The sequence below is a fragment of the Ambystoma mexicanum genome, chromosome 4q (genome assembly GCF_040938575.1).
Source record: "Ambystoma mexicanum isolate Mex_15411 chromosome 4q, UKY_AmexF1_1, whole genome shotgun sequence".
Taxonomy (NCBI): domain Eukaryota; kingdom Metazoa; phylum Chordata; class Amphibia; order Caudata; family Ambystomatidae; genus Ambystoma; species Ambystoma mexicanum.
In genome coordinates, this window is record NC_090928.1 from 1,128,900,704 (window position 1) to 1,128,926,399 (window position 25,696).

General features: G+C 46.1%; 1 protein-coding gene across 1 annotated transcript in view; it reads right to left on the bottom strand.

Moving 5' to 3' along the window:
• Positions 1–25,696, bottom strand: part of DNAH14 (dynein axonemal heavy chain 14) — a 2,000,441-nt gene that overhangs the window by 1,914,653 nt on the left and 60,092 nt on the right. Inside the window, exon 2 of the mRNA XM_069608705.1 lies at positions 9,977–10,141. Coding sequence (XP_069464806.1) covers positions 9,977–10,141 — 165 coding nt within the window. The remainder of the gene's footprint in view (positions 1–9,976; positions 10,142–25,696) is intronic.

The window sequence follows — 25,696 nt, forward strand, 5'->3', positions numbered from 1 at the left end:
AAGCAGAACTCGGTCTACTGAATCAAAGGCCATGCGAAAATCTACAAAGGCAACATAAAGTGGTTGCTTCCGCATGGCATAGGAGGACTTAATGGCATTGAGAATTGTGAGATTAATTGCAGTGCCAAGTCCTGACACAAAACCAGTTTGGAATGGGTCTCTTCGATGGTTTAGAAGAGACCAAGCATTTATGTCACGCAGGACTAGTCTGCAAAATATTTTTCCGGGAACATCCAGAAGGGCAATGGGACGATAACTCATTGGATTTTGCCTATTTACTTTTTTGTGAATTGGGACAATGATCAAATGCGTCCATGATTTTGGTAGTGCTTGATGAAGAACGATGAGCCGAAATAATGTGTGTAAAATGGCGGCCCAAAGATCGACATTCTTTTTTAGCACAGCATTTGAAAGTCCATCTGGCCCAGGAGCTCGAGACATGTTAGCTTTGTTGATGAGGTAACGAATATCATCCTCATCAAATTTAAGATCGAAAGGAATAGATAGCATGTCCAGGGTCTCAGGCAAGGTTGGAGCAGCATAAAGGGACGAAAAATGGTGGCACCATTCATTTTCCGAAACCCCATTTATTTGGGAAGTGAGTTGTGGGGTCTTGGTGACAGAGTTAAGCAACTGCCAAATTTGTGCCGTATTTTTGCCTTGAATATGATTGAGCATCGATTCCCCATCTTTTTGATATTTTGTGAGCTTGTATTCCTGCAACCAATTTTTATAGGTAGTTTTGATTGTTCTTAAAGCTACGGCTTTAAGAGCTGGTAATAATCTTTGCACTTGTCTTTTCTGTTTTTTGAACAGTGCTTTCCTGAGTCGGACTGCATTGTCAGACACTTGTGTTGTGTTCAACTGGGCGGTCTGCTTAGTGGCATATAATTGCATTAGGTCAAAAGGATTCACATTATTTACGTTATAAGGTTCCAGTCCTGCTTCGTCATAACTTTTTAGATGATCACGATAACACACTAGTGATTGGTTGGACCATTTCAACCGATTTAGCAAATTGTTAACTTTGACCATGCCCCTGAGTGACTGTCTTTTAAGGGCTGGATCAAGAGATAACATAAGCTTAAAAGTTAATGGGCGATGATCACTATGTTGAGATGTTTTAACAGCAAAATCGGTGGTGTGTTCGAAAAGACTTCGTGAGACAAAAATATAATCAATGGTTGCTGACTGTTTTTGTCTAGACCAAGTCGCAAGAGGAGGAGAGTCAGCCACACTCGTACCATTCAGCATAACCAAGTTCCATGACTTCACAAATTTATTCCACATTTCAGCCCATTCTTGTTTTTTGGATGCTTCCCCATTCATGAGATGTAAATTCAAATCTCCGGCAACAATAATATGTGCAATGCCATGTGTCAGCATAACATTCTCCAAAGCAGTTGTTACATTTTTGAGGAGCATTGAATGAAGGGATTAGGAGCAGGCAATGGAAAAAGTTGTATGTGAGCTAAAGTGTTGGAAGCAGTTAATAGGCCTGACATTGGCCTTCCTCTGGTTGCTCGTATAGCTGGATTTAATTGTGTGCCATAATTATTCCAAGTTGGTGCAATAGACAGCCATGTTTCTTGCAGCATTATTAGATCGTAATTACACAAGAAACTCTCAGGGATGTTAATGAGGTGACTGAATCCTCATGTATTCCAGCTAATGACAGACAAGCACACCTGCTCTTCATCCTGTTCTAGTTAAACTCCTGTAATATGGTTGTAATCCTTTCGCCCAAGTGAATTTGCACCAGCATCATATCTCGATACATAAGATTGGGATTTTTGGGTAGACTTAAGACATGATTTTAATGGGCATTTTTTATCGGCATTAGGTGAAATCACGAAACCTAAATTAAACAGAGCCTCCCTTGCAGCCCAAATGAGGTTATGAATGATCACGGACCTGGTCCAAATAAGGACTGTGCTAAGATAGGTCCTTATTTGGAAATTCAATTTGGTCTATGTCATCAGACTCAGTTTCTCTCAGCATCTCAGCATGAAGGTGTCAGAGAAGAGTTTCTGAATGCTCTGTCGATTCATAGTGTAAGAAAACATTAGATCTTGACGACAAGTAAGTAACAAGGAGTGTCCAATTTAGGAGTAAGCTTTTTCCCAGTCTGTTTAAATGGCAAAGAGCCAGAGAAAACAGCTGCTCGGGTGTTCATGCATTGCAAGCTTGATTGAATCCTATCGACATTTTTTTTCGGTGGGGACACACATCTCGGTTTTGAATTGATCACCCACAGGCGAGCAATAGAATCTTTAATTTCATCAAGGTCTGTTTGCGAAAAGGTGCCATTAGAAGCGAGAGTCTGTGTTGGATCCTGAGCAACCTGGTGCTCTTACTCGGAAAAGGAAACTCGCTTAGAAATAGGGTTCTTATTTTCTATAGATAGCATCTTTGGCAGAGCTGGAAGTGTGGTAACAGTAACACATTTAGCCGGGCCATTTAGTTATAATGGGAAAGCTAGGAGGATCGTATTTTCGGGTTTCAAGATATAAATCGATTTCGTGTCTTAGTGCTTGCCTTGACGCCACAATATCGTTAGAAAGTTTGGTGTTATCATTTGCTCATACACATGGGAGATTTGTTGTGACCCTCAACAGAGCACTTTTAGTCTTGCTTTGTTTAGTGGGTTGGTGGCCTTCGGCTAATTTAATCAATTCATCTAAGGGAGGGTGATCTATGATTACTCTCGGGGAGTGACAAGATTCAAGATGTTTGCTCTTTTTCAGATTAGCCAGGGCAGCATATTTTTTTGTTATGATGCTCCAGGCTGCTAAAGATCTATTATTAGCTTGTGTTAAGTTATTGATGAATTGTTTTGTTGACGATGAAACCACTAACTTCAATGCTTTAACATTTTTTGATTTCTTTTTTTGTGCGGGAAGCTTATTTGTCTTAGTCTTCACCGCCGCCTGATTTGGAGCACAGAGGTCAAAAACAGAATATGTAGATTTAGAGATTTGATCAGAATTTGAGATTTTTTCAGTGTGGATATGCTGAAGAACGTTATTTGGAAATGTGTTGGACTTCGTTGCCACCATTTTTTCAGTTATAATACCTTCAACAAACGGGACAGATGTTTTTGTTTTAAGTGAATGTGTGGTTGAAGGTAATTGATGGCAGAATTGAGAATCTGAAATGATTTCTACAATTTGGCAATCACCATCCTTAAACGTTTGTGTGAACGCATCCACACATACCATGGTATTTTTCACAAATGGGAGTTGTTTCTGGGCCAGAGACTGGGCTATTTATTTTTGTAAATCGAATGCGTCGTTGAGTTTTTCATTAAAGGCACCTCGCACACGCTTAATGCTAGTAGTCAGTTTCGTTTTGATCAGATTTTAATGAATCAAAATTGTCCGTTAATCTTTTCAAAGAGCCATCAATAGACTCAAATAGTTTTGCAAGGGCCATGAGGGCAATATTCATTACCTCCAGAGTCAAGTGAGAGGTTTTAGACGTGCTAGAGGTTTTCGCTGGATTCACTGGCACATCATTTGTCCTGCGAGGGGTAGGGGGGGATATATGACACATCCAACGCTGATATGTTGCAGCTAGAGCGCTGAAACATGTCAGGTGATTGAGATAGTTTAGAGCCATCTGCTCTGGCCGAGAAACAAGAGTTGATAGTATCTAACTCAATTACAGCCTCTTTGGAGGTTTCGGTTATGACAGAAACCACAGGGCGTGGAGCCCCAGACAAAGCATTTTGTAGAAGCATACTCTCTGATAAAGAGGTAGGCATTTTTGCCATTTTAGAGTTTTCTTCCACTTGTATGCTAACATCCAAAGCAAGCAGACCATGATCATCTTTACAAGTATCGAGGTTCAAGTCAACGGCGCCATTATTCAGAGTTGATGGTGGCACATATGTAGATGATACGACGATGAGTTGACATTCCCCACCATTCCGAATCCATATTTGCGAATGTCAACATTATTCAGGAGTCATTTTTTTCTTGTCTTTTGCTTTGGATTTAGTGCGAGGAGGGCGTAAACGGGAGTCGAGCACAAATTAGTGGCTACGCCGTCTGGAAGTCTATCTTCACACAGCGACTGTGTCTCAGACATAATGTGTTGCCGAATATTGGCAGGCAAGGCAGTTGTAAGAAGGTATGGTCCGTTCGGTTTACAAGCAATGTTTTCAATATGAAGTGTAGGCCACCAGATTAGAAGGCAATTAAGGGCTCAGTAGTTCTCTAGCCCAGCACAGATAAGGCAAGGGACAATAGCACAAAGCCCAGAAATGTGTGAAGGCAGATCCCAGAGTCCTGCCGAGCCCGGACGCCATGGCGAAGCGGCAAAGCGGGACTCGACGGGACTCGCTCGGGTGCGCGCTCCTTTTATGCACCCGCCTCCTATTACGTTGCCACAAAGCCTAAATGAATGCAGAGAAAGTATCAGTAACAATGCACAGTTAGTTGGGTGTAGGATATACACTTTCCTTAAACAAAGGTTCACCTTGTGGTTAACAGAGTTTCAAGCTTGCAAAGTCCACAGGAATCCACAGAGATCAAGCAGAGAGTCGCGGCAAAGCGGGACTCGACGGGACTTCTGATTTCCATATTGCTTCTGAGTCCACTCTCGTGCAGGTCTTGCAACAGGCAGGATATTTACTCTGTAATCAGTTCTGCTGTCCTCTGTTGATGGTTGACCAAAGCCCAGACCTGCAAATATTCCCATCAATGGGATACTTTTCAGACTCCTCCATTTGTTTTCTAATTCAGTTATTTATAATGTTGCTATTTTGTATTTGTGAACGTTTTTAATAAACCAAACAAATACATTTTTTTAAAAGAAAACATACATAGAATTTAGAATCATCTCTTGTGTGAATTCACCAGAGTTGTATTAGGTTTTCAGTTGAACATTGTCCAAGTGTGTAGTTCAGTGCAGCAGACATGGATAATGGCACTTGGTATGGCATGTGCAGGTTGCCTATGGAAGAGTGAAAGCAGTGCTTTGCCAGGATTCCTGAAGCCAGGAGTTTATCAGTCCTGGCCTATATACATCATGTACTGCAGAATGAATGATATACTCCATAAAGGTCAGGTGTTCCAGTCTTCAAACATCTCAAGAAGAATTTGTATTGAAGGAAGGAGGGATTGTGTGGTCTCTGAGGCCTTCGATCTGTAGGAGTGTTGATGTACCTCACTGGTAAAGATGCATATCTCGGAACCGGAACTGGGGATATTTGTTAAAGAATCCCTTGGGTGGATTTAGGAAGGCCAACTATTATGGTGAACAGGAAGACACAAATGTCTAGCCAACCAAGTCAAAATAAGGTAGCTGAGAAGCAAGGCTTAGACTCGGGAGGGGTGTACGAGTTGTCTAGGTCTATAATGAGTCCACACAGAACACCACCTATAATTCCAGTTGGGCAGGTAAGTACAAACATTAACAATCATTTATAAGGCCTTTAAAATACACACTAAGCAGATACAAACGTCTAGTCAGATATTGTCACATCAACACTATAAAGCAGATATATACATTCACCCTATATAGGAAAGCATTTGATTTCAATAACCAGTGCACCAAAGGTAAGTACTCAGATGCATTAGAATGAGGAAGATACTTTAGAATAACCACAAGTCCAAACCTAAGATGGTGTGGGGCCTTGTGCTCAAATGTCATCAGTTCCAAAAGAGTATACACCACAGGTAGGTTTATAAAGAGATTGGCAATGCCAATGTTTAGGATTAAAAGAGCCAAAAAGTTATATGAAGTTCAGGTAAGTAAGATCACTTCATCCCAGCCACTAGGATAAGCCTATAATGGGATCATTGACCAGGCCTCCAGCTCCCATAGTCAAGCAAGAGTGATTTTAGAGACAGGACTTTACACCCATGTAACCATATTGAGAACAGGGCGGTGGCAGAAACAGTTTGGTGACTTGCCCCCATGTCTCTGAATCCTCCAGAAACCACTACAGAGGTGCTGGATTCTGTTGGGGGCATGGTGGTCTGTGCTTTGTCCTTTCGAGTGAGGCCCAGGGGTTGCAGGTGCAAGGTCACTTTCGGTGTTTGGTTTTAGTTTAAGTCACAGTCCTGGGAAATAAGCTCCATACAGCTTCCAGAAGAACATCAAAACAAAGAAAATATGTGGACTTCTGCAGGGATAAACCAACTCACGACACCTCCATGGAGCGATGAAGACGAGTTTAAACAGGAGTCACCACGGTCCGGCAGTGACAGGAGATCTTCAGTGGATGAACAAAGTAGCAGGCACAGCGCACCTTCCATTGATGCAAGAAAGCTGAAAATGCAGGATCAGGCATCTTGTTACACAAGTAGAAGATCCTCCAAGTTACAAGAATGCACTCTGAATGTTGACGGCTGCAGCGCGGTAGCCCAGGAGGAAGCTGGTCAGTTGGTTGTTCCAGGGACACTTCCGAAGGCTCAGAAGTGCAGATCCTTGAGTATGGGTCAAGACTGGTCATTCCCAACAGTCCATGGGTCAAGGCACCAACAAAGGCCTTCTTGAGATCAGAACAGAGGAGCAGGGCTTCAGCGGGACAGCACTGGAGTCAATGCTGGTCAACTTCAGGAGTTGTCTGGGCTTCTCGTCTTCATATCGGTCTTGGCTCCAACGATGATCCTTAGAACGGCAGCAGCAGCCCCTATTTATCCAAGATTTAGGCTGGGAGCACACCCAGGACCACCAATGCCACGGATTTACACCATTCAAACTGGCAATAGCTATACAATCATGGATAGCCACTGGCCATAACATCTGCCCGGCAACACACATTCAGGCAACTGGATGTGTATTAGTACCAGACAGTCTCAACCCCCACAACCAGGGCCACACACAAACTGCCTCTTAGCCCAGAAAAGCTGAAGCTTTTCCTTGGAAAGGGTTTACCATGTATGGCAATTCCGGATCTGAGGGGTCAGGAAGCAGGCCAAAGAATGATATGGCCAAAGGACGGGCAAAAACCTTGTGGCACATCCATTTTAGGGTGATAGCGAATCTTAGTAGCCATCTGTGGTAAACGCAAAGGTGCCCGGGTAAAAGTATGACATAGGGTAGACAATGATCCTCTGCCACTAGCTCATCCAAGGCACACTGTAAAAGTGACAAAAAAGCCAGTGCAGAAAAAGATACAAGGACCCAAAATATCCTAACCGCACTTCAGTTTAAGGTGGCATGTGCAGCTGTAACAATAGAAGAAATCCAGAAAAGTCAGCACAGGAGTACAAACAAAGCAAAACATAAAGTGTGTCCCATAGAACTCATTGAGTATAAAGCAGTAAAAAGAAAATCTTTCCCAACATGCATGATTACCGACCATGGGGAAATGAATGAATACCTCCGGATGTCCTACAAGAAATTATATGTATCAGGGGGCTGCATGAGTGAAGAAAGCTTGGAAAGGTTTTTTGGTAGAATGCAATTGCCTGAGCTTGCAGAGGAAGAGGGCATTCAGTTAGGGGAAGACATAAAAGTGTAGCTGATAAAAGAACATCTTGAATCCAGAGAACGCCCTGGACAGACCGACTTCTGCCAGAATTCATCAAGATAATGCCAGTATAAGCAATTGAACTACTGTGAAAGGGGTACAAAGACTCTGCGAAAGCAGGGTGACTGCCGGCAAGTATGAGGCATAACATATTATCAGTACAATTAACGACAGAAGGAGAAACATTGAAACTTGGCAGCTACAGACCGATAAGCCGGCTAAACACAGACATACATATTGGCCAAAGATGTATCAGGGAGAATGGAGAACGCCCTGCCAAGGTTCAGTGGTACAAAGCAATCCAGATATGTTAAAGGGAGGTATGGAGCAGACAACATGTGGAAACTGATTTAAAGCCCATCAACAGGCATGAAACGTGTCTGTCCTAGTAGCAGCGCCTTACACGCAGAGAAGGCAATTGTATAGATTGCCATTCCCCAATCAGGAAAATGGAGGAAAGGGGGTTTCGAGTTGGTTTTCTGAGATGGATGGGGATCCTCTATGGTTAAACCACAGTGTTGATCCTCACCAATCCATCCCCCAAAATAGGAGTCCAGAGGGTAGACTTTGGCAGAGGCGCCCAAACTATGGCTATACCCTACACGGATGACTTGCTACTGGGCACGGTGGACCTACAGGGAACACTACCACACCAAATGGGTATAATTACATTTTTTGGAGAGCTGTCTCATTAAAAAATGTATTGGAATAAGTCAGAAGTAATGCATCATGTATCCCAAGAGTGCTAGTGGCGTGGGGGTCCCAGTGGTGCCGAATAAGAGCAAAATACCTTGGAATTCAGATAACAAAAAACAAAATCAACTAGTAAAGTATGAGATGGAGGAAGTATTTGAGAAGCTCATGACGGATCTGGACGGATTATCCACTATGAAGCCGACACTATGGGGGCAAGCAAGCGCCATAAAGATGATGGCACATCCAATGATCAATTATTTATTCATAATTCCACCGAAAGTGAAGAGGCGTGTCTTTAAGGGAATACACAGGGAAATCCAAGCATTTGTGGCACAAGAAACTAACAAACCTATAAACTGCAACTACCACAAAACGGATGAGGTATGAGCATTCCAAAATTCACACACTATTACCTTACATTCAGGAAACACCACATATTCGATCTAGTAGCTGGTGCTGAGGATGTGTGGGCAAGAGCAGAGATTAATAAAAGTGGACTACTGGAACCAATGGTTCTGCTGTCAGTGACAGAGAAACATAAGGAACACGATAAAGATCAAGGTTTGCGAGAGAATGTGACCATTGCCATTGTAAACCCATTATTCTATGGCGAAGCATGTCCCTGGAATAACCCTGCAGTGAACATTGACAGAAAGCCGGCACTCTTGCCAGTGTGGAGTTTATGTGGCTATTCTTTCCCAGTGGATTGGTGGGAACAGAAACCTAATTGAGGTTGTAGTGGTCATTGGCTTCTAGGCAAATGGGAGATCCTATTGAATATTACTCTTAAGAATTCTGGAGTAGTGGAGGGGAGAAAACAGGCACAGAGTGTCTATAGATTCAGCAGAGCTTTTTGGATTTATCAAGATAGTGGTGGCTTTAAAACATGTGGTAAAGACCTCAAAGGAGAGTAGGCGGTTAAAAAACATATGGCAAAGACCCTATAGGAGAGCCAGTGGTTAAAGAGTGAAGAGCAGTAAGAGCATGTGATTGGTACAAGTGCTTTGATAGTTTGTGGCACAGAGGAGTCAATTTGCGGACATGATGGGTTTGACTTGTAGAGGACAGCATACAGTTCCTGGAAGACTAAATGTACACCAGTCGGTAGGACATTTCAAAGAAACCTCTACTGAAATAAAGCACATTTAAACAGGATAAATGAAGCGAAGCATCGCCTTTCATTGGAGACACCACACCCCATGTTTTTATCAGTACCCGTATCAGGCACGTCAGTTAAAAAGGGTTTCACTCTAGTTCGTTCGTTTCATTTTTATTCACATTCACCTGCTCTGCCAAATAAATAGCGCTGCCCCGTTATTTCAGCAAATAAAGTTGACCTGTGCCTTTAAACTTCAGTTATAGTTCTGTGTTTCCACTTAAGGTGTGTGCATTCTTTTTAATGTCCACTAGGAGGCAGTCGTGTTGTTCGAGGTATTCCTAACCACCCAAAATCTGCTTCAAAGGTTTTATGTTATCCAATTTATAGTGGCACTGGTTTGTTGTCATGTTTTTTTTGTAATTTGTGACTTATGGCGTTGGTTTGCCCCATCATTATTAACTTTGCTAAATGCTGCCACACTCCTAGAAAGATGCACTGGTAATTTGGGATACTGTGATTAAGGAACACACGACAAGTGAGGTTATGCAAATGAAAATTAACATGCATTTTTATTCTATTTAGTAACAGCAAATATTAATTACCTGCACGTTTCTATCGTCACTGATGCTGACGGTTATGCAAATGAAAATTAACATGCATTTTTATTCTATTTAGTAACAGCAAATATTAATTACCTGCACGTTTCTATCGTCACTGATGCTGACCGTAAATTTTCCAACCATGCTTTGTTCTGACACCATCAGCAGCACATCCGAGTTCTCCGGCCGGAAGTGGAGGCGTGGAAGCAGGCTTCTCCCTGGCACGTGCTGCTCAGACAGTTGCCCCTCGAATCTTTGGTCCTAAAGGTAAGCAGAGGCAACTATCAGTTCTCACAGCAATAACTGTGTCCTTCAGCAGACAGACATGCATTGATCCCGGAGTCCTGCCCATAATCACAAGACCAGCATTTTCTCATTTGTAAAAAGAGACCAAGTAAAACATCCATAATATACACATTTCATATAGATTAAAGGGTGCCCTGTAATGTCCTATTTCTATGCCCATTCATCTCAGCATGTAAGGACAGGCAATCACCTGTCCCCATTATACTGTGGTTGTCGAATGCAGCCCACCGCATATAGATAGGCTGGGTTATGGCCTAGTGAGTTCAGTTCGGGCTCGATGATTAAACAAGACTAATACGTATCCCGGCTCCTGCGTCTTATTGGTATTGATTTGCCCATACTATATATTTTATTGGAGCTCGATCTGCGGATATAATACCCTATAGTTAAGGTTACAGCCTTGCGCCATAGGAAATCTGAAAATGTTATCGCTAATAACATTTGACTTGTAGGACGGATATGGCTGATATTTTCCAGCAAAATGTTTGTCACAGCCCCTTTGGATATTTTGTGAAAGATTTGTTAAAATAAAAAAAATAAAAAAAGTTGTTAAGGATACAAACAAATTCAGTTTTCGGCATAGTGCCATTTATTTTCCCATAGAGAAATAGTTGTTGGTCAGCCGAGGTGCAAAAACCGCTGGGGCAAACAACTTGGGCACAAAGCGTTTACTGGATTTCCAGAACTGGTTTGGAAAAATCCATCCAGAAGCTTTTAAAATATTGTACAGTGAATCGGGTGCCCCCATGCTCCCAAAAAATAGCTACATCGTCCATGGTGCTTTGCAGCAGAGAGACTTTTCAGAAATAAAAACTGACATTTTTCCTAAACTTCTATTGCTAATAACGTTTGACTTGCTGGATGGATTTCAATGAATTTTTCCAAACAACATGCTTGTCAAGGCTCCCCCACCCCCAACTGGAAATTTAAGGAACAATTTGTAAAAAAAATGAAAAAGTTATTACAACAAAAACCCTGTAGGTTTCAGCCTACTCCCATTCATGTTCCTCTAGAGAAAAGGTGTCATTTTTTAACAGCCATAGTGCGAAAACCGCTGGGCAGATTTGTACCAAATAAGAAACAAAGCGGTGACTTAATTTCCTTGAGCGGTTTGCTATAAATCAATCCAGTAGTTTTTAAAATGTTCGACTGAGACATGGGGTACCCCCTGCTCCTTAAAACATTTATAAGTATCAGCCTTGGTGCGTTAGAGCAGGGAGGCTTAGAGACTTTTCAGAAAAAATGGGCACCATTTGTTTTGCTGAATGCGAGAACGATTCCCAGAATAATACCAAAAGTTTAAACTCAAAACGTCATTTGGAGGAGGAAAAAGGATGCCATCAACCTTTCGAAGGAACTCTCCTATGACCTTAAAAAGTCCAATAACCTTCTCGACTTCAGGAAGATACTCAATTCTGTTTATGTAATCACTCCTAGGGGAACACTGATTGTTTTCAACAACAGCGTTTAGATTGCCTGGCCGTAGGCGCTATAACACCAATTGCAATCACATCAGGCAGTCAGGAGTGCAAAAGAGAACACACCTTGGACCTCATTATGACCCCGGCGATAGCTTTGCTGGTAAAAACGGCACGGCTGCTGCCGGAGTCATTCTTTTTCGGGTGCCTGGCAATGGGGACTAGCCGGGGCATTACAGCCCCGGCAGTCCCGGTAATTCCCCATTTCCAGGCACCGGAAAAAAATGCTCCCCATTCCCATTCGAGTACCATTGGACTCAATGGGAATGGGGAGGACGGAAGCCCCAGCACTGTGTGCAACAGAACCAGTGCTTCTGTCAAAGTCTGCGGGCGGGTGCCGTTCGGCCTGCCAGGTCAGACCTGGTGGGCAGAAAGGCACCCGCCCGCAGAACTCGCAGTGTGCCGGTCCAGTAACAACGGTGCCGGTGGCTTACCGGCACTGCTGTTATCGGACCGGCACACTCGTAATGAGGCCCCATGTGTAGTTAGCGATTTGGGGTGCGTTAGGGAGTCAGTAGTGGGTTGATAATCTTTGGTTTATCTGGGGGAGACCATGGGAATGTCACAAGATAGCTGTGGCAAGGTACACTCCGAAAGATATGTGCATCATATGAAAAGATGAGTGAGTAGTCCAATGGGAGATGGTTAGAGAGGGAAAAACAATTGAGTGGATTGGAAGGACCTGGAAATAGAAAATGGGACACATGGTCTGTGCCTGTGAAGATGGGGGAAGACTTGATTCTGAGCATTTTTTCGCATTATCGCGGGAATCAGCGAAACCGCCACAGGAATTTCGGTTATTGGAAATTATTACTGTGACATTATCGTGTGAATAAGGAGATCAGAAAAAAAAGGTTTAACATCTGCAGCGTCAAAATCTACTGGGCAGGTGGCAAGGCATGTTTGGCAACACATTAATGCTGTGACATGACCAGTGGTCATGGGTAGTGGGCCCAAAGGAAAGCTATTTGTGCAACATTTACAAAGACCACGGACGAAGGCCATAGCTGTGAGATCTCAAGACTCTTTGCAACATGTTTGGCTGTGTCCACTGGCCATAGTGGGTCCAAAGAAACCTATTGGTGCAACATGTGCAGTGGCCACAGCCGTGGCTAGTGTGCTCCAAAGAAACCATAGTATAACAAAACCCTTGAATTTCAATGAAAAGCACTTTAGTTAAGCGAGAGTTCAGGTGATCAGATTTAAGGAAGATACTCAATTCTGTTTATGTAATCACTCCTAGGGGAACACTGATTGTTTTCAACAACAGCGTTTAGATTGCCTGGCCGTAGGCGCTATAACACCAATTGCAATCACATCAGGCAGTCGGGAGTGCAAAAGAGAACACACCTTGGACCTCATTATGACCCCGGCGATAGCTTTGCTGGTAAAAACGGCACGGCTGCTGCCGGAGTCATTCTTTTTCGGGTGCCTGGCAATGGGGACTAGCCGGGGCATTACAGCACCGGCAGTCCCGGTAATTCCCCATTTCCAGGCACCGGAAAAAAATGCTCCCCATTCCCATTCGAGTACCATTGGACTCAATGGGAATGGGGAGGACGGAAGCCCCAGCACTGTGTGCAACAGAACCAGTGGTTCTGTCAAAGTCTGCGGGCGGGTGCCGTTCGGCCTACCAGGTCAGACCTGGTGGGCAGAAAGGCATCCGCCCGCAGAACTCGCAGTGTGCCGGTCCAGTAACAACGGTGCCGGTGGCTTACCGGCACCGCTGTTATCGGACCGGCACACTCGTAATGAGGCCCCATGTGTAGTTAGCGATTTGGGGTGCGTTAGGGAGTCAGTAGTGGGTTGATAATCTTTGGTTTATCTGGGGGAGACCATGGGAATGTCACAAGATAGCTGTGGCAAGGTACACTCCGAAAGATATGTGCATCATATGAAAAGATGAGTGAGTAGTCCAATGGGAGATGGTTAGAGAGGGAAAAACAATTGAGTGGATTGGAAGGACCTGGAAATAGAAAATGGGACACATGGTCTGTGCCTGTGAAGATGGGGGAAGACTTGATTCTGAGCATTTTTTCGCATTATCGCGGGAATCAGCGAAACCGCCACAGGAATTTCGGTTATTGGAAATTATTACTGTGACATTATCGTGTGAATAAGGAGATCGGAAAAAAAAGGTTTAACATCTGCAGCGTCTAAATCTACTGGGCAGGTGGCAAGGCATGTTTGGCAACACATTAATGCTGTGACATGACCAGTGGTCATGGGTAGTGGGCCCAAAGGAAAGCTATTTGTGCAACATTTACAAAGACCACGGACGAAGGCCATAGCTGTGAGATCTCAAGACTCTTTGCAACATGTTTGGCTGTGTCCACTGGCCATAGTGGGTCCAAAGAAACCTATTGGTGCAACATGTGCAGTGGCCACAGCCACTGGACTAGTGTGCTCCAAAGAAACCATAGTATAACAAAACCCTTGAATTTCAATGAAAAGCACTTTAGTTAAGCGAGAGTTCAGGTGATCAGATTTAACGTAAAAAAACATAGCAACAAAACCTCTGACATTCATTGAAAAAAACCTTAGTTAAGAGGGAGTTAAGGTGATGATCCGATTTAACGCAACAAAACCCCTGAAATTCAGCACTAGCATTTCAGACAAGTCTACCTCAACTTTGCACCCCCTGTTGCGCAGCGTATTACCACAATGATATCACAGATGACATCACTAATTAGATCATACATGACATTACATGACATCACTGATGGCGCCACTAATGGCATCACTGATTTAATAACTGGTTTGATGCATATATATATATATATATATATATACATACATACATACATACATACACACACACACACTTCATACTTGCACAGACCAATGTATTCTGCTCTTGTTTCTTTAAATGTAACAGACTGGGTACAATTGTAAGTATGTACCAACATTATTACAAAGAAGAATATTATGGAACAAGTTACTTACCTGTAACTGTTGCTCTCCAGCATGGGTCTGGCATGGATTCATATGCTCATGAATATTCCCTGTCGTCAGGCTGGGAATCCTTGGTAAAGAAAAAAACAGTTTCAGTTTCTGAACTGTCTTTCTCCTAATAACCAATCACTGGTCTCTGGTTCATACTGCCCCCAGCCAATAACTGCCCTCTACCTAAGCCCCTCCTCTGGCAGCCATCTTCAGATTTGGTAGCACGTAAAGTGGCAGTAGGACCAAGAGAAGAGCCGCAGAGGGGTATGAGGGAGGGTTTTCATGTGAATCCATGCTGGAGAACAACAGTTACAGGCAAGTAACTTGTTCCTTCTCCAGCATGGGGTCTGGCATGGATTCACATGCTCAGGAATACAAGAATACATAGCAGTACACACATGCACAACCACGGGAGGTGGCAAGGCTCAACATTAAGCATTACATCAACTCAACATTAAGCATCTCTTACCTAGTCACCAGGCCCACATTCAGGCGAACAGGTTGCGCAGCACTGCCTGGCCGACTCTGGACTCCTCCCTGGAATCCTGGTTGACGCAGTAGAATCTCGTGAAGGTGTGCGTCAACCTCCACATAGCAGCCCTGCAGATGTCCAGCAAGGGCACACCAGATAGGAACGCTGTGGTAGCATTGATCGCTCTGTTGAATGGGCTCTCGGACGGCCGGGCAACAGTCGGTTTGCCAACCGGTAACAGTGCATGATGCAGCCGGAGAGCCATCTGGAAATGGAAGCCTTCGAGAGGCCCTTCCCTTGGTTCACAGGTCCAAAGTTCACAAACAGTTGTGATGTCTTGCAAAGGGTCTTCATGCGGTCCATGTAGAACTTCAGCACTCTAGCCACATCCAGCGAGTGCAAAGTCCTCTCGGCCGGCGACGAAGGCGACAGGAAGAAAACAGGTAACTCCAAGGGCTTGTTGAGATGGAAGTCCGACGGCACTTTGGGCATGAAGGAGGGGTGCGTGCTCAGCACTACCCTCGTGGAAAGTCAGGTATGGTGGTTTACAGGAAAGGGCCTGGATCTCTCCCACTTGTCATGCGGAGGTGATGGCCACAAGAAACGCTGTCTTCCACGATAGGAAGTTCAACGGTGCCGAATGCAGAGGCTCAAATGGCGGCCCCATGAGCCTGCTCAGAACCACGTTGAGCTCCCATGCCGGGGCCAGAGCCTTCACCGGCGGGAATGACCGGAAGAGTCCTTTCAGAGGCGATGGGACTGCAGCGATGATTGCCCCAGAGTTCTGGTGTAGCGGGAAATCGCTGCTAGATGGATCTTGATGGAGGCATGAGCTAGCCCTGCCTTCTCCAGTGACAGTAGGTACGGCAGCACTTGAGGGGCCGTAATCCACAAAAAGTTAATCTTCTGTGCACGGCACCAGACAGAGAACCTCTTCCATTTGTGTCCATAGCACTTGAGGGTTGAAAACGCCCTGGCCTTTGCAAGCACCGCCTTGCAGTCCGCCGGGATATTGTACCCTCCAAACACTAGTGCTGCAGGAGCCAGGCCTGCAAGTTCAGCGACCCCGGGTCATGGTGGAGGATGGCGCCTCCTTCTCTGGCGAGAAGATCTGCGTCCGTCGGCAGTTTGTCTGGGGGGACGCTGACATGTCCAGAAGGTCCAGGAACCAGATCTGCCTCGGCCACACCGGTGTGACGATGATCATCCTGCACTGGGACCGTCTGAGTTGACTGATGAGTCGCAGCAGCATCAGCAACGGTGGGAACGCATACAGGAACAGGCCGTGCCAGGGGAATGAGATGGCATCGCCCATGCTCCCCGGCTGGGGAAACCTGCTGGCAAACCTCCGGCACTTGGCGTTCGTCGCCGTCGCAAATAGGTCGATCTGGGGTTTGCACCATCATCGGAATAGGAGATCCACTTGATCCTGCCGCAGTTCCCACTCGTGGCACAAGCGCAGCTCCCTGCTGAGCGAGTCGGCAATGGTGTTTTTTATTCCTGCCAGGTGGAAGGGTACCACAAACATCCCTTGGGCGACGGCCCAGTGCCACAGATCCTGGGCTTCCTTGGATAGGGCTGGGGATCTGGTGCCTCCCTGCTTCTGGATGTAGAACATTGTGGTGGTGTTGTCGGTGAAGATCCTTACCACCTTGCTCTTGAGGGACAGAAGGAATGACCAGAGCGCCCAGAACACAGCTCGGAGCTCCAGGACATTGATGTGTAGTGACCTCTCCTCCGGCAGCCAAAGGCCTCTTGCGTAGAAATCTCCGGAGTGCGCCCCCATCCCACCAGGGAGGCGTCCGTTGTCACCGTTCCCTGATAGGCCGGGGTCTGGAAGTCCATACCCGCCTCCAGATGCGCGCGGGTGCCCCACCACCTGATCGCTTGGCGGAAGGTCTTGTTGAGTGATCGACGGCAAGTTCTATTGACTTTGCCCGGAGGAGCCAGTCGTCCATGTATGGGTAGATGTGGATCCCCTGCAGGCGCAGCTGCGCCGCCCCTGGTGCAAGACATTTGGTGAATACCCTGGGCGCCAACTTCAGTCCGAAGGGGAGGGCCTTGAACTGATAGTGTCACCCTTGGACCACAAATCACAGGAACTTTCGATGTCCTTTTAGGATGGGGATGTGAAAGTAGGCATCCTCCAAGTCCAGCGACGATAGGAAGTCGCCTTCCTACAGCTGTCCCAGCACGTGCTGGAGGGTGACCATCCGAAACTTCTGGGACCTGATGTACTTGTTTAGACGACGAAGGTCCAGGATGGGTCGTCAACCGCCGGTCTTTTTCCTTACGAGAAAGTATCGCGAGTACACTCGAGCCTCTTTGGGACGAGTTTGATGGCTCCCTTTCTTAGCATCGCTCGTACCTCCAGTAGCAGTTGCGGGATGTGGTTTTCCTTCCTGGCCACAGGTGAATACGGGGCCACTTCCTTAGAAATTCCAGTGTGTGCCCACGGGTCAGGGCATCCAGCACCCAACGGTCGGTGGAGATGGACTCCCACACGCTGACGGAGTTCGCCAGCCGGCTTCCCACCGGGGTGCTTAGGTGGGGGCCAGACGTTACGGCCGGTTCAGTCCTGCTTGGCTGCAGCCTTGTCGACGATGACGAGGTCCCCTTGTCTTGCCGTGTCCTCTGTAGGCCTCCTGCGACGAGGAGTGGGCAGCCTGGTGGTACGACGAGGAGCCGACGGCGAACGCTTTGGAGGCACCTTGCTTGCCTCCGTTGTTCTGAAAGGGCGGCCGTCGCTGTTGAAGAACACCCAAGGCCCGAGCCGTCTCTGTGTCCGTCTTGATGGCCTGCAGTGACTCATCCACTGGCTTGCCGAACAGGTTGTTCCCGAGAAGGGCATGTCCAGAACCCTGGTCTGAATGTCCTGGCGGAAATCGGTTGCCTTGAGCCAGCCGCGCCAATGAAGGCAAACGCTGTTGCCCATCTGGCAAAAACCGGTGTCAGCGATGTCCGTGGCCACCGTAATGGCATGGTCCGAAGCCACCTCACCTTCCTGTAGGATCTCCAGGGCCTCAGCCCTCTTGTCGTCCAGGAGGAAATCCAGCAGGGGAGCGATCTTAAACCAGAGCTCCCTGTCATAGCGTGCCACAATCGCGAGGGCGTTGGCCACCTTAATCGTTGTCGCCGCCGAGGTTGAAGCCATCACCCCCGACCGCTTTCTTCTTGTACGCCGCCGAGACGACCGAATGCAGGGGATGGCTGTGCCCTAAGGCACATGGGGCGGGGTCTGGGACTCAGTACTTCTTCTCGTACCGGTCCCTCTTAGCAGGAGCCGTGGACGGGTTCTTCAGGAGCGTGAGCCCCTCGTCCCAGATGTCGTCCAGCAGTGGAATTGAGAGGACCGTCGTCCTCTTGGCCTCACGCTGTTGGTAGAGGAAACCTTCCTTCTTCTGTTCTTCGGGACAGAGCTGGAAGAGCTCAGATGCTCTGGCAATCATGGCGTGGAAGGAGCCAATTTCTTCGGGAGGGGAGGGCAGAGCGGGTAGTGATGGAAGGTCCATTTCGTTGTCACCACCATCGTCATCCGTCCCCGTTGTCGCCGTCTCCGTTCCCGTATCATCCCTCGGAACAGGGGACGGAGATGAGGGCTGTGAAGGCCGTGCAGGCTGGAAGGGAGGGGGTGGGGGTGTTCTCCTTCGCTTGTTTGGTGGACTCTCCGACGGTCCAGGCTCCGCTGCTGGATCGTCCGTTGGGGTTAAGGGCAGCCTTGTCCTTATCTCCATACACAAGGCCTGAATCGCCATCAAGATAGCTCCTGAATGGTCTTGTGGCATCGCCGCCGGCTGCGACGGGAGCAACGATTGGGGAGTAGGATCCTCCGTCACCTCCAGGGCGCACGGTTCCCTGTCGCCACTGCCGTCGCTTTCTTCGCCCGCCTCGTCGGGATCCCTCCCGTAGGACCGGACATCCGCGAACTTCTTGTTCAGGATCTTTGCGACGCCAGCCAGTTCCTCTTCGGGGCGGAATCTGTGTCTGTGATGGCCACCGGTCCCCTCCTTTTTCTGCCCGGGGTTTCACGGGGGTCTTATCGATGGGCTGAAAAGAGGATTCCCTCCGCAGTGGCAGGGAAACTCTAGGCCCTGAGGTCGCCTCCACTGGGGTAGCCTCTGTAGGCTTCGCCAGGGCCACCACGACTCCCTCGATAGAGGCCTTAAATGGGTGAATCAGGGCCTCTGTGACCTTGGGCGCACTTGAGGCCTTCACCTTGGGGGGAGGGTCACCGCCTCGCTCCCCCTCGGTTGTCTCCATCGGGATCGACCAGGGCATCTCCCGAAGCTTACCCGGGTTCTCTGACTTTCTTTTCCCCGAGCCAAAGCATTGGCTCGTGGTTGATGGCGTCGGTGACAATGCGCCCTGCCTGGCAGCCGAGGACCCCAACCGATAGGCGCTCCCGGTGCCTGAGGACTTGCAGTGCTTTGACTTTTATTGGGCCCCCGCTGCACCCTCAAAGGTCTTAGAAGACTGCTCAGACTTTTTCTTCTCACCCGTTGCTGGGCTCTTCCCTTCCAGCCAGTTGGTGAGGCGGATACGACGATCGCTCATAGTCCGTTCGGACATGTTCTTGCAAAACGCATAGTCCTTCTCCACGTGCGTTTTGTCTTTGTGAAGGCAGTAGAGGCATCGAGAATGCTCATCCTCCCTGAAGACGTTTTGGAGTCCGCATCCAGGACAGCTCCTGAAGAGCTTGGGTCCGGGCGTCACGTTTCCTTTGTCCTGGGCCATGTCCACGCGGGGTAGGCCTCAAAGATCTTCCGAAAACCTGCAAGAAGTGAAACTCGATGAAAACTTCGCCCTTGAGGGGCGTAGACAATTCTGAAACGGGTCCTCGTAGATTGGAAGTAGAATCGGTGGAGCTGGAGGCTCGATTGACCAAAAAAATGAGGTTAAACTCTTTGAAAAATCGCAAAACGCAGTAAAAGCTTGAGAGCTATAGCACGAGGACTCCCAACACTTGAACGTATAGTAAAAATCTGAAGATGGCTGCCAGAGGAGGGGCTTAGGTAGAGTGCAGTCATTGGCATGACCCAGAGACCAGTGATGGGCAGCTACCACGGTGTTCCTATCTGGTGTGCCCTTGCTAGACATCTGCAGGGCTGCTATGTGGAGGTCGACGCACACCTTCACGAAATTCTACTGTGTCGATTGGGATTCCAGGGAGGAGTCCAGGGTCGGCCAAGCAGTGCTGCGCAATATGTTCGCCTAAGGTGAGCCTGGTGAGGAGGTAAGAATTGCTTAATGTTGAGTTTTGGATGTAATACTTAATGTTGAGCCTTTGCCACCTCCCATGGTTGTGCATGTGTGTACTGCTATGTATTCCTTTATTCATGAGCATGTGAATCCATGCCAGGCCCCATGCTGGACAAGGAACAAGTTACTTACCTGTAACTGTTGTTCTCCAGCATGGGTCTGGCATGGATTCACATGCGAACCCTCCCGCCTACCCCTCTGCGGCTCTTCACTTAGTCATACTGCCACTTCACGTGCTACCAAATCTGAAGATGGCTCCCAGAGACGGGGCTTAGGGAGATGGCAGTCATTGGCTGTGGTCAGTATGACGCAGAGATCAGTGATTTGTTACTACTACGAAAGACAGTTCAGAAACAAAACTGAAACTGCTTTTTTCTTTACCGAGGATTCCCAGCCTGACGACAGGGAATATTTATGAGCATGTGAATCCATGCCAGATCCCATGCTGGAGAAATAAGTATTTATGTACTTTGGAAGGAAATCTGTTATGTTTTAATATAAATTCATAATTTATTTTTTTAAAAGAAATGACTAAAAATATTGGTAATACAATTGCTAGGTCTATATTTAAATATTTACTTTCTAATCTTCATTTCTTCTCTATAAATGTAATTACGTATTATAAGTAACTGATGTTTTTTGTATATTAAACTTCAAATTCTTAGATTCTATACTATCGCAATGCACTTACTTTCTTTTATATGTAATCATTTTTTTTTAAACTTGTCATCTACGAAAGAACGTGTTCATGTAATTTTTTTATGGTAAGGGGAATTGTAAATGGAAATATGAGCATTGACAATCTTCATAACATTTACTATTAAACATGTTTCAATTTGTAGCTGTTCTTATTTTTTTACTACTACATCTACGTATTGTATTATGTCTAAAATAACAAATAGATTTAGCTGAACCAGGTACTTTCCCTGCAATGAAGTATTGTTATTGCTGGCTCTGAAGAGTCAAACATGGAAGACAGACACATAAGTGGATTTTTCTCACTCGTCACCTTTTATTAAAAAATAATGGGTGAGACAAATGCCATTTTTCCCTAACCTAACAAAACCAAGACTAAAGGAAAATGACCCAGTGTCTGAAAAATGTCTGTCCCTCACATTAATACATACAAAATCATACAGGAACCATTTGGCAGATTCAACTTTGTAACTTAAACTCTTATGATCAGGTTTGGATTCCCATTCCCCTGGATCAATTTAGGATATTTTAAACCAAAGTTAATTTCTGGAAAGTTATTTTCTTTTATCCAGTTCCACTGCAGGTGGAACACACAGTTCTTTGTGTCCAATATGTCTTTTACTTTGCAAAGTAACTTCTCAGTTCAGAAAGGATTCTCATTCTAAAGACAATTTTTAAAGCCTCCATTTGGCAAATCAAAAAGTCTTTCTTCGTACATCAAATTGAAAAGCTAATGACAAAGATATTCTTTTCTCAGGAGAACAATCCCTTTTTATCACATTATGCTTCTTCACAACTAATAACATAATCAGGATGGATCATTCAGAAGTTCTACTTCAGTGTCATGAGGCAGACCAGATCCACTAGAGTGCATAGGGTGGCTGGCACACTAGGGGGCCAAAATCACAGCAGGTGCCATATCTGCCCCTCCTGCAGGTGCACCAGACAGCTGCAGCCAGCATATGCCGGTAGAGTACAAAACAAAACCCAATTGGGCAGGAACTACAATCCCCAGCAGCCCCAGCAGCTCCAACATCCTGGAAGCAGAGCCCACAAGGCCTACAAACTCTCTGGGCAATGCCCAGGCCAACGCCCAGGCATGCGTGCGCAACAGCGCTCAGGATTCCACCGGCATGCTGACCCACAGAAAAGCTCCCGGCAGGCAGACTCATCGCAGGGCCATCATCCCGCCTGCTGTATCCTCCGCAGGCTACACAGATAAGTGCAGGGCTAGGAAATGAAAGGCTTGGTGTTGCTGGGGGGGGGAACCAATCCTACCGGCTTGGGAAAGTGAAACTAAAAAAGCATGCAGCTGGGACCGGGCAACGGGGAAGACCACTAACACGCATGATATACTGTTAAGTGCGTACAGCTTTAGCGCAGCATGAGCCTTTGATATGTTAAGCAGTAAGTGACTCGAGGCACGCACTAACTATCTCCCCTTTAACAGACCGCAGACGCCACTTCACATATTGGTTCACAGCTTGATGACAGCCGAATATGAAGGCCAGGCTGCGCTGAACGCAAAGAACCGAAGCAAAGTTTATTCCTCTTTGAACGACATTACCTTTAATATGCTTATGTTTTCATAAGTCACTGCTCAGTAATTGTAGCCATCTGCATGATGTTTGCTCATGGTTTAAGTAACGCTTGTTCTCTAGGAATCAGAGGGTTCTAAGCCTTTGAATCAGTGTCAATAGGCTATTAAGTCCTCCACTCGGCAGGAGGTCAACCACAGTGGGTCAATCACAGTGGGCAATAAAGTGAATGTGGTTGGGGCAAAACTCAGTGAAGGCAAGCGAGTGGCAAAGTGCCATATTGATGGTGTGCTCGAATGTGTGTGAGTACAAGTGTGTAGAGGATGCTCTGGCAAACAGCTAGCAAGGGGCCATTTGATAAAACCAAGAGCCAAGGAACATGTCTTTCCCAACCCCCCCTACCTATCCATAACCTCTACCTAACCCTCTTTTCGGTGACCCCACTTCCCTCTTCCCATCCAACCTGTGGACCCTAACCCTCTCTTTCCCAGTGGGGGGGGTCGCAGAGGCCATTGTTGTTACTACTACTGGCACCAAGATCCACAAGGGGAGGAAGGAGTTTGTGCTGCCTCTGCGTTGGAAGAAGATTCGCCTTAACATTCAGTCATGATGGTTGCACAACAGTTCATCAAACAGAGGAGTAGAATTGCGAATTATTGTCCACCACAATCTTCACAACCTTATATCACATTTATAATACTTTAACTTCTCTTCTTCCTGGTCCACTAGCCTGCCAAGACAAACCACTATTTGTCCCTTTCCTGGTATAATCACCTGCCAGGATAACACTCCTCCTCCTACTACTACTACTACTATTCATACTCTGTGGTAAGGCTTGTTCCCAACGTTCCACACTTGACTCCCCAATGGGGAAAGTTAAACCAACTTCCGCTTCTGGGATAAGTCTTTGAACTTGTAACGCCATTGGCTTATAACCGCTTTCATAAACATGCTGCACAGAAGGAAAATGTTTCTTACGTGGATTTGCCATAAGCAATGAAGGTTACAATTCTCTCCCCCTTGATCCTTTCTACAAGTAGGGGTTCTCTCCTGCTGTCTCTTATTTCTTTCCACGCCACATGTTATCTGTTGACAATGTGATTTACAACTCATGTGACTGCTAGATTCAAACTGCCTCGATATCTCTTGGCTTTAGCAATGCAGGTAATTAATGCCCCTTGTCTGAATATCTCTCTTTGGGAAAACTGTATCCCCCTTGTTCTATATTTGCCCTTTTTTGGCTTGGGCAATGCAGGTTAAAATGTTCTCTTAATGGGGTTCCCTTTTCAGGCAAGTCCCATTCACTTCATTTAACAATTGCCACCATTTGGCTTGGGTAATGTGGGCTACAATAACCTTCTGTTCGCCCACTCCCTTTTGGGTAATCGCTTTCTGTTTGCTCTCTTTTAAATGTTCCGCATTCAAAATTTGCTTACTTGCACAGCTGTCTATTTTGGGGCGCTCTGGGGTTACCTAGCTCAGGCCAACTCACCGGTTTCTCTTGGCGTCTCCTCCGGATCCGCTTCTTACACTTTGCTGCTTGTCGAGGTTTTCCTTGAGTTTCACAGCTACAGTCAGCCTCTTGCTGCCTGCATTGTCTCTCACTGGAGTTCACACGGCTCCACATGCGCTCCGGTGAAGTCCTCACCGGAGTGAGATGCAGGACATGGAGAGTGAGTCTCTCCATTAGGACAGCTGGCTTTAACAGTGCTTCTCACTGTGCGTCCTCTGCATCTCCAGGGCACCACAACCTCTGCCACATTCTCTAGACACCATCCTGCTATTGGCAAAGCAGTGACGCCAACCTCTGCTTTCTCCTGATGCTTCTGATGCTTCTAATACTCCTGCTGCTCCCGATACTCTTGCTGCGGCTTCTTCTACGGCTTTCTACTGCCCTGCACCCGACAGGTTTTTAAATATTTAAAAAAGTCCTGCTCAGGTGTGGGTCATTAGAACAACTAGACCGCTCACTATGGTCTAGTTACTCTGTGCCCCTCTTCCTCGTCTCAGTACTAAGCAGTCCATAATGTTCCTAGTTTCTTAAATAGGTTTTTATCCACTTTGTTTAGGGGTTCTATGTGATATATTTAAAGGAAGATTTTAAGGGAATTATGGGTTCTCTTTTAGGTTTATAACTTGAACACTAGAGAATGAATACAATTAAAAGTAGTACCATTAACTCACTGACTCATATATATCATCTTCATGTTTACAAAGAAGGTACTTTTGGTAAGTGTGGGAAGGGAGGCCCTACAGCAACAACATGCCATTAAATATTCAGGCATTAAAAAAAACTCATATCAGAAGAGGATGAAGATTGCATCCCTCCCAACGGAGTCACCACATTCCCTTGAGAGTCTTCTACTCCCATGTGATCCTCACCATAGTGAGTCTGATCATCAAGTTCTATTCTAGAAAAGTTGAAATGCAAGCTGCCATGGATATCAAGAAACCTATAATGATAACTGACAAGCGGACGACATTAGCAAAAAGGGAAATATCCAACAAAACTGCCAACTACAGGGCCATGGGTTTTGCCCCTCTGGGCTTTGTCAAGGCTAACAACACATTCATGTATTTAGAAGCCTAATGAGACTTGAATAATTGCAAATGGAGTAGTCAATTAAGGAATTAGTCTTGAAGTAAAAGGGCTCATTCTCATGGGCAGTAATGTATATATATATTACAGGTGGTCCATAAGCAAAACTCAAAGACAAGGAGTTTCCTCTGCCTTACAGCTGTCCATGTTGTGTGTCCAGTGTGGCAGCCTATATATGATGTCATCAGTGATGTCATGTATGGTGTAATTAAGGATGTCAATATTGTGGGCATACGCTGCGAAACAGGGTGCAAAATGATAAGCTGAACATCCTTGAAATGCGAGTGCTGAATTTGAGGGGTTTTGTTGAATTAAGGCGGATCACCTTAGCTCTCTCTTAACCAAGGTTTTTTCAGTGGCCATGGCTGACCTTGTTGCATAGTTTCAGTACATCTCACTAGCTATTGCCTTTAGTAGTGGCCTTTGTACATGTTGCACCAATATCTTTCTATTGGGCCCACTAGTCATGGCCACTGCCTATGTCACACCATTAATTTGTTACCAAGCACCCATTGCCCCCTG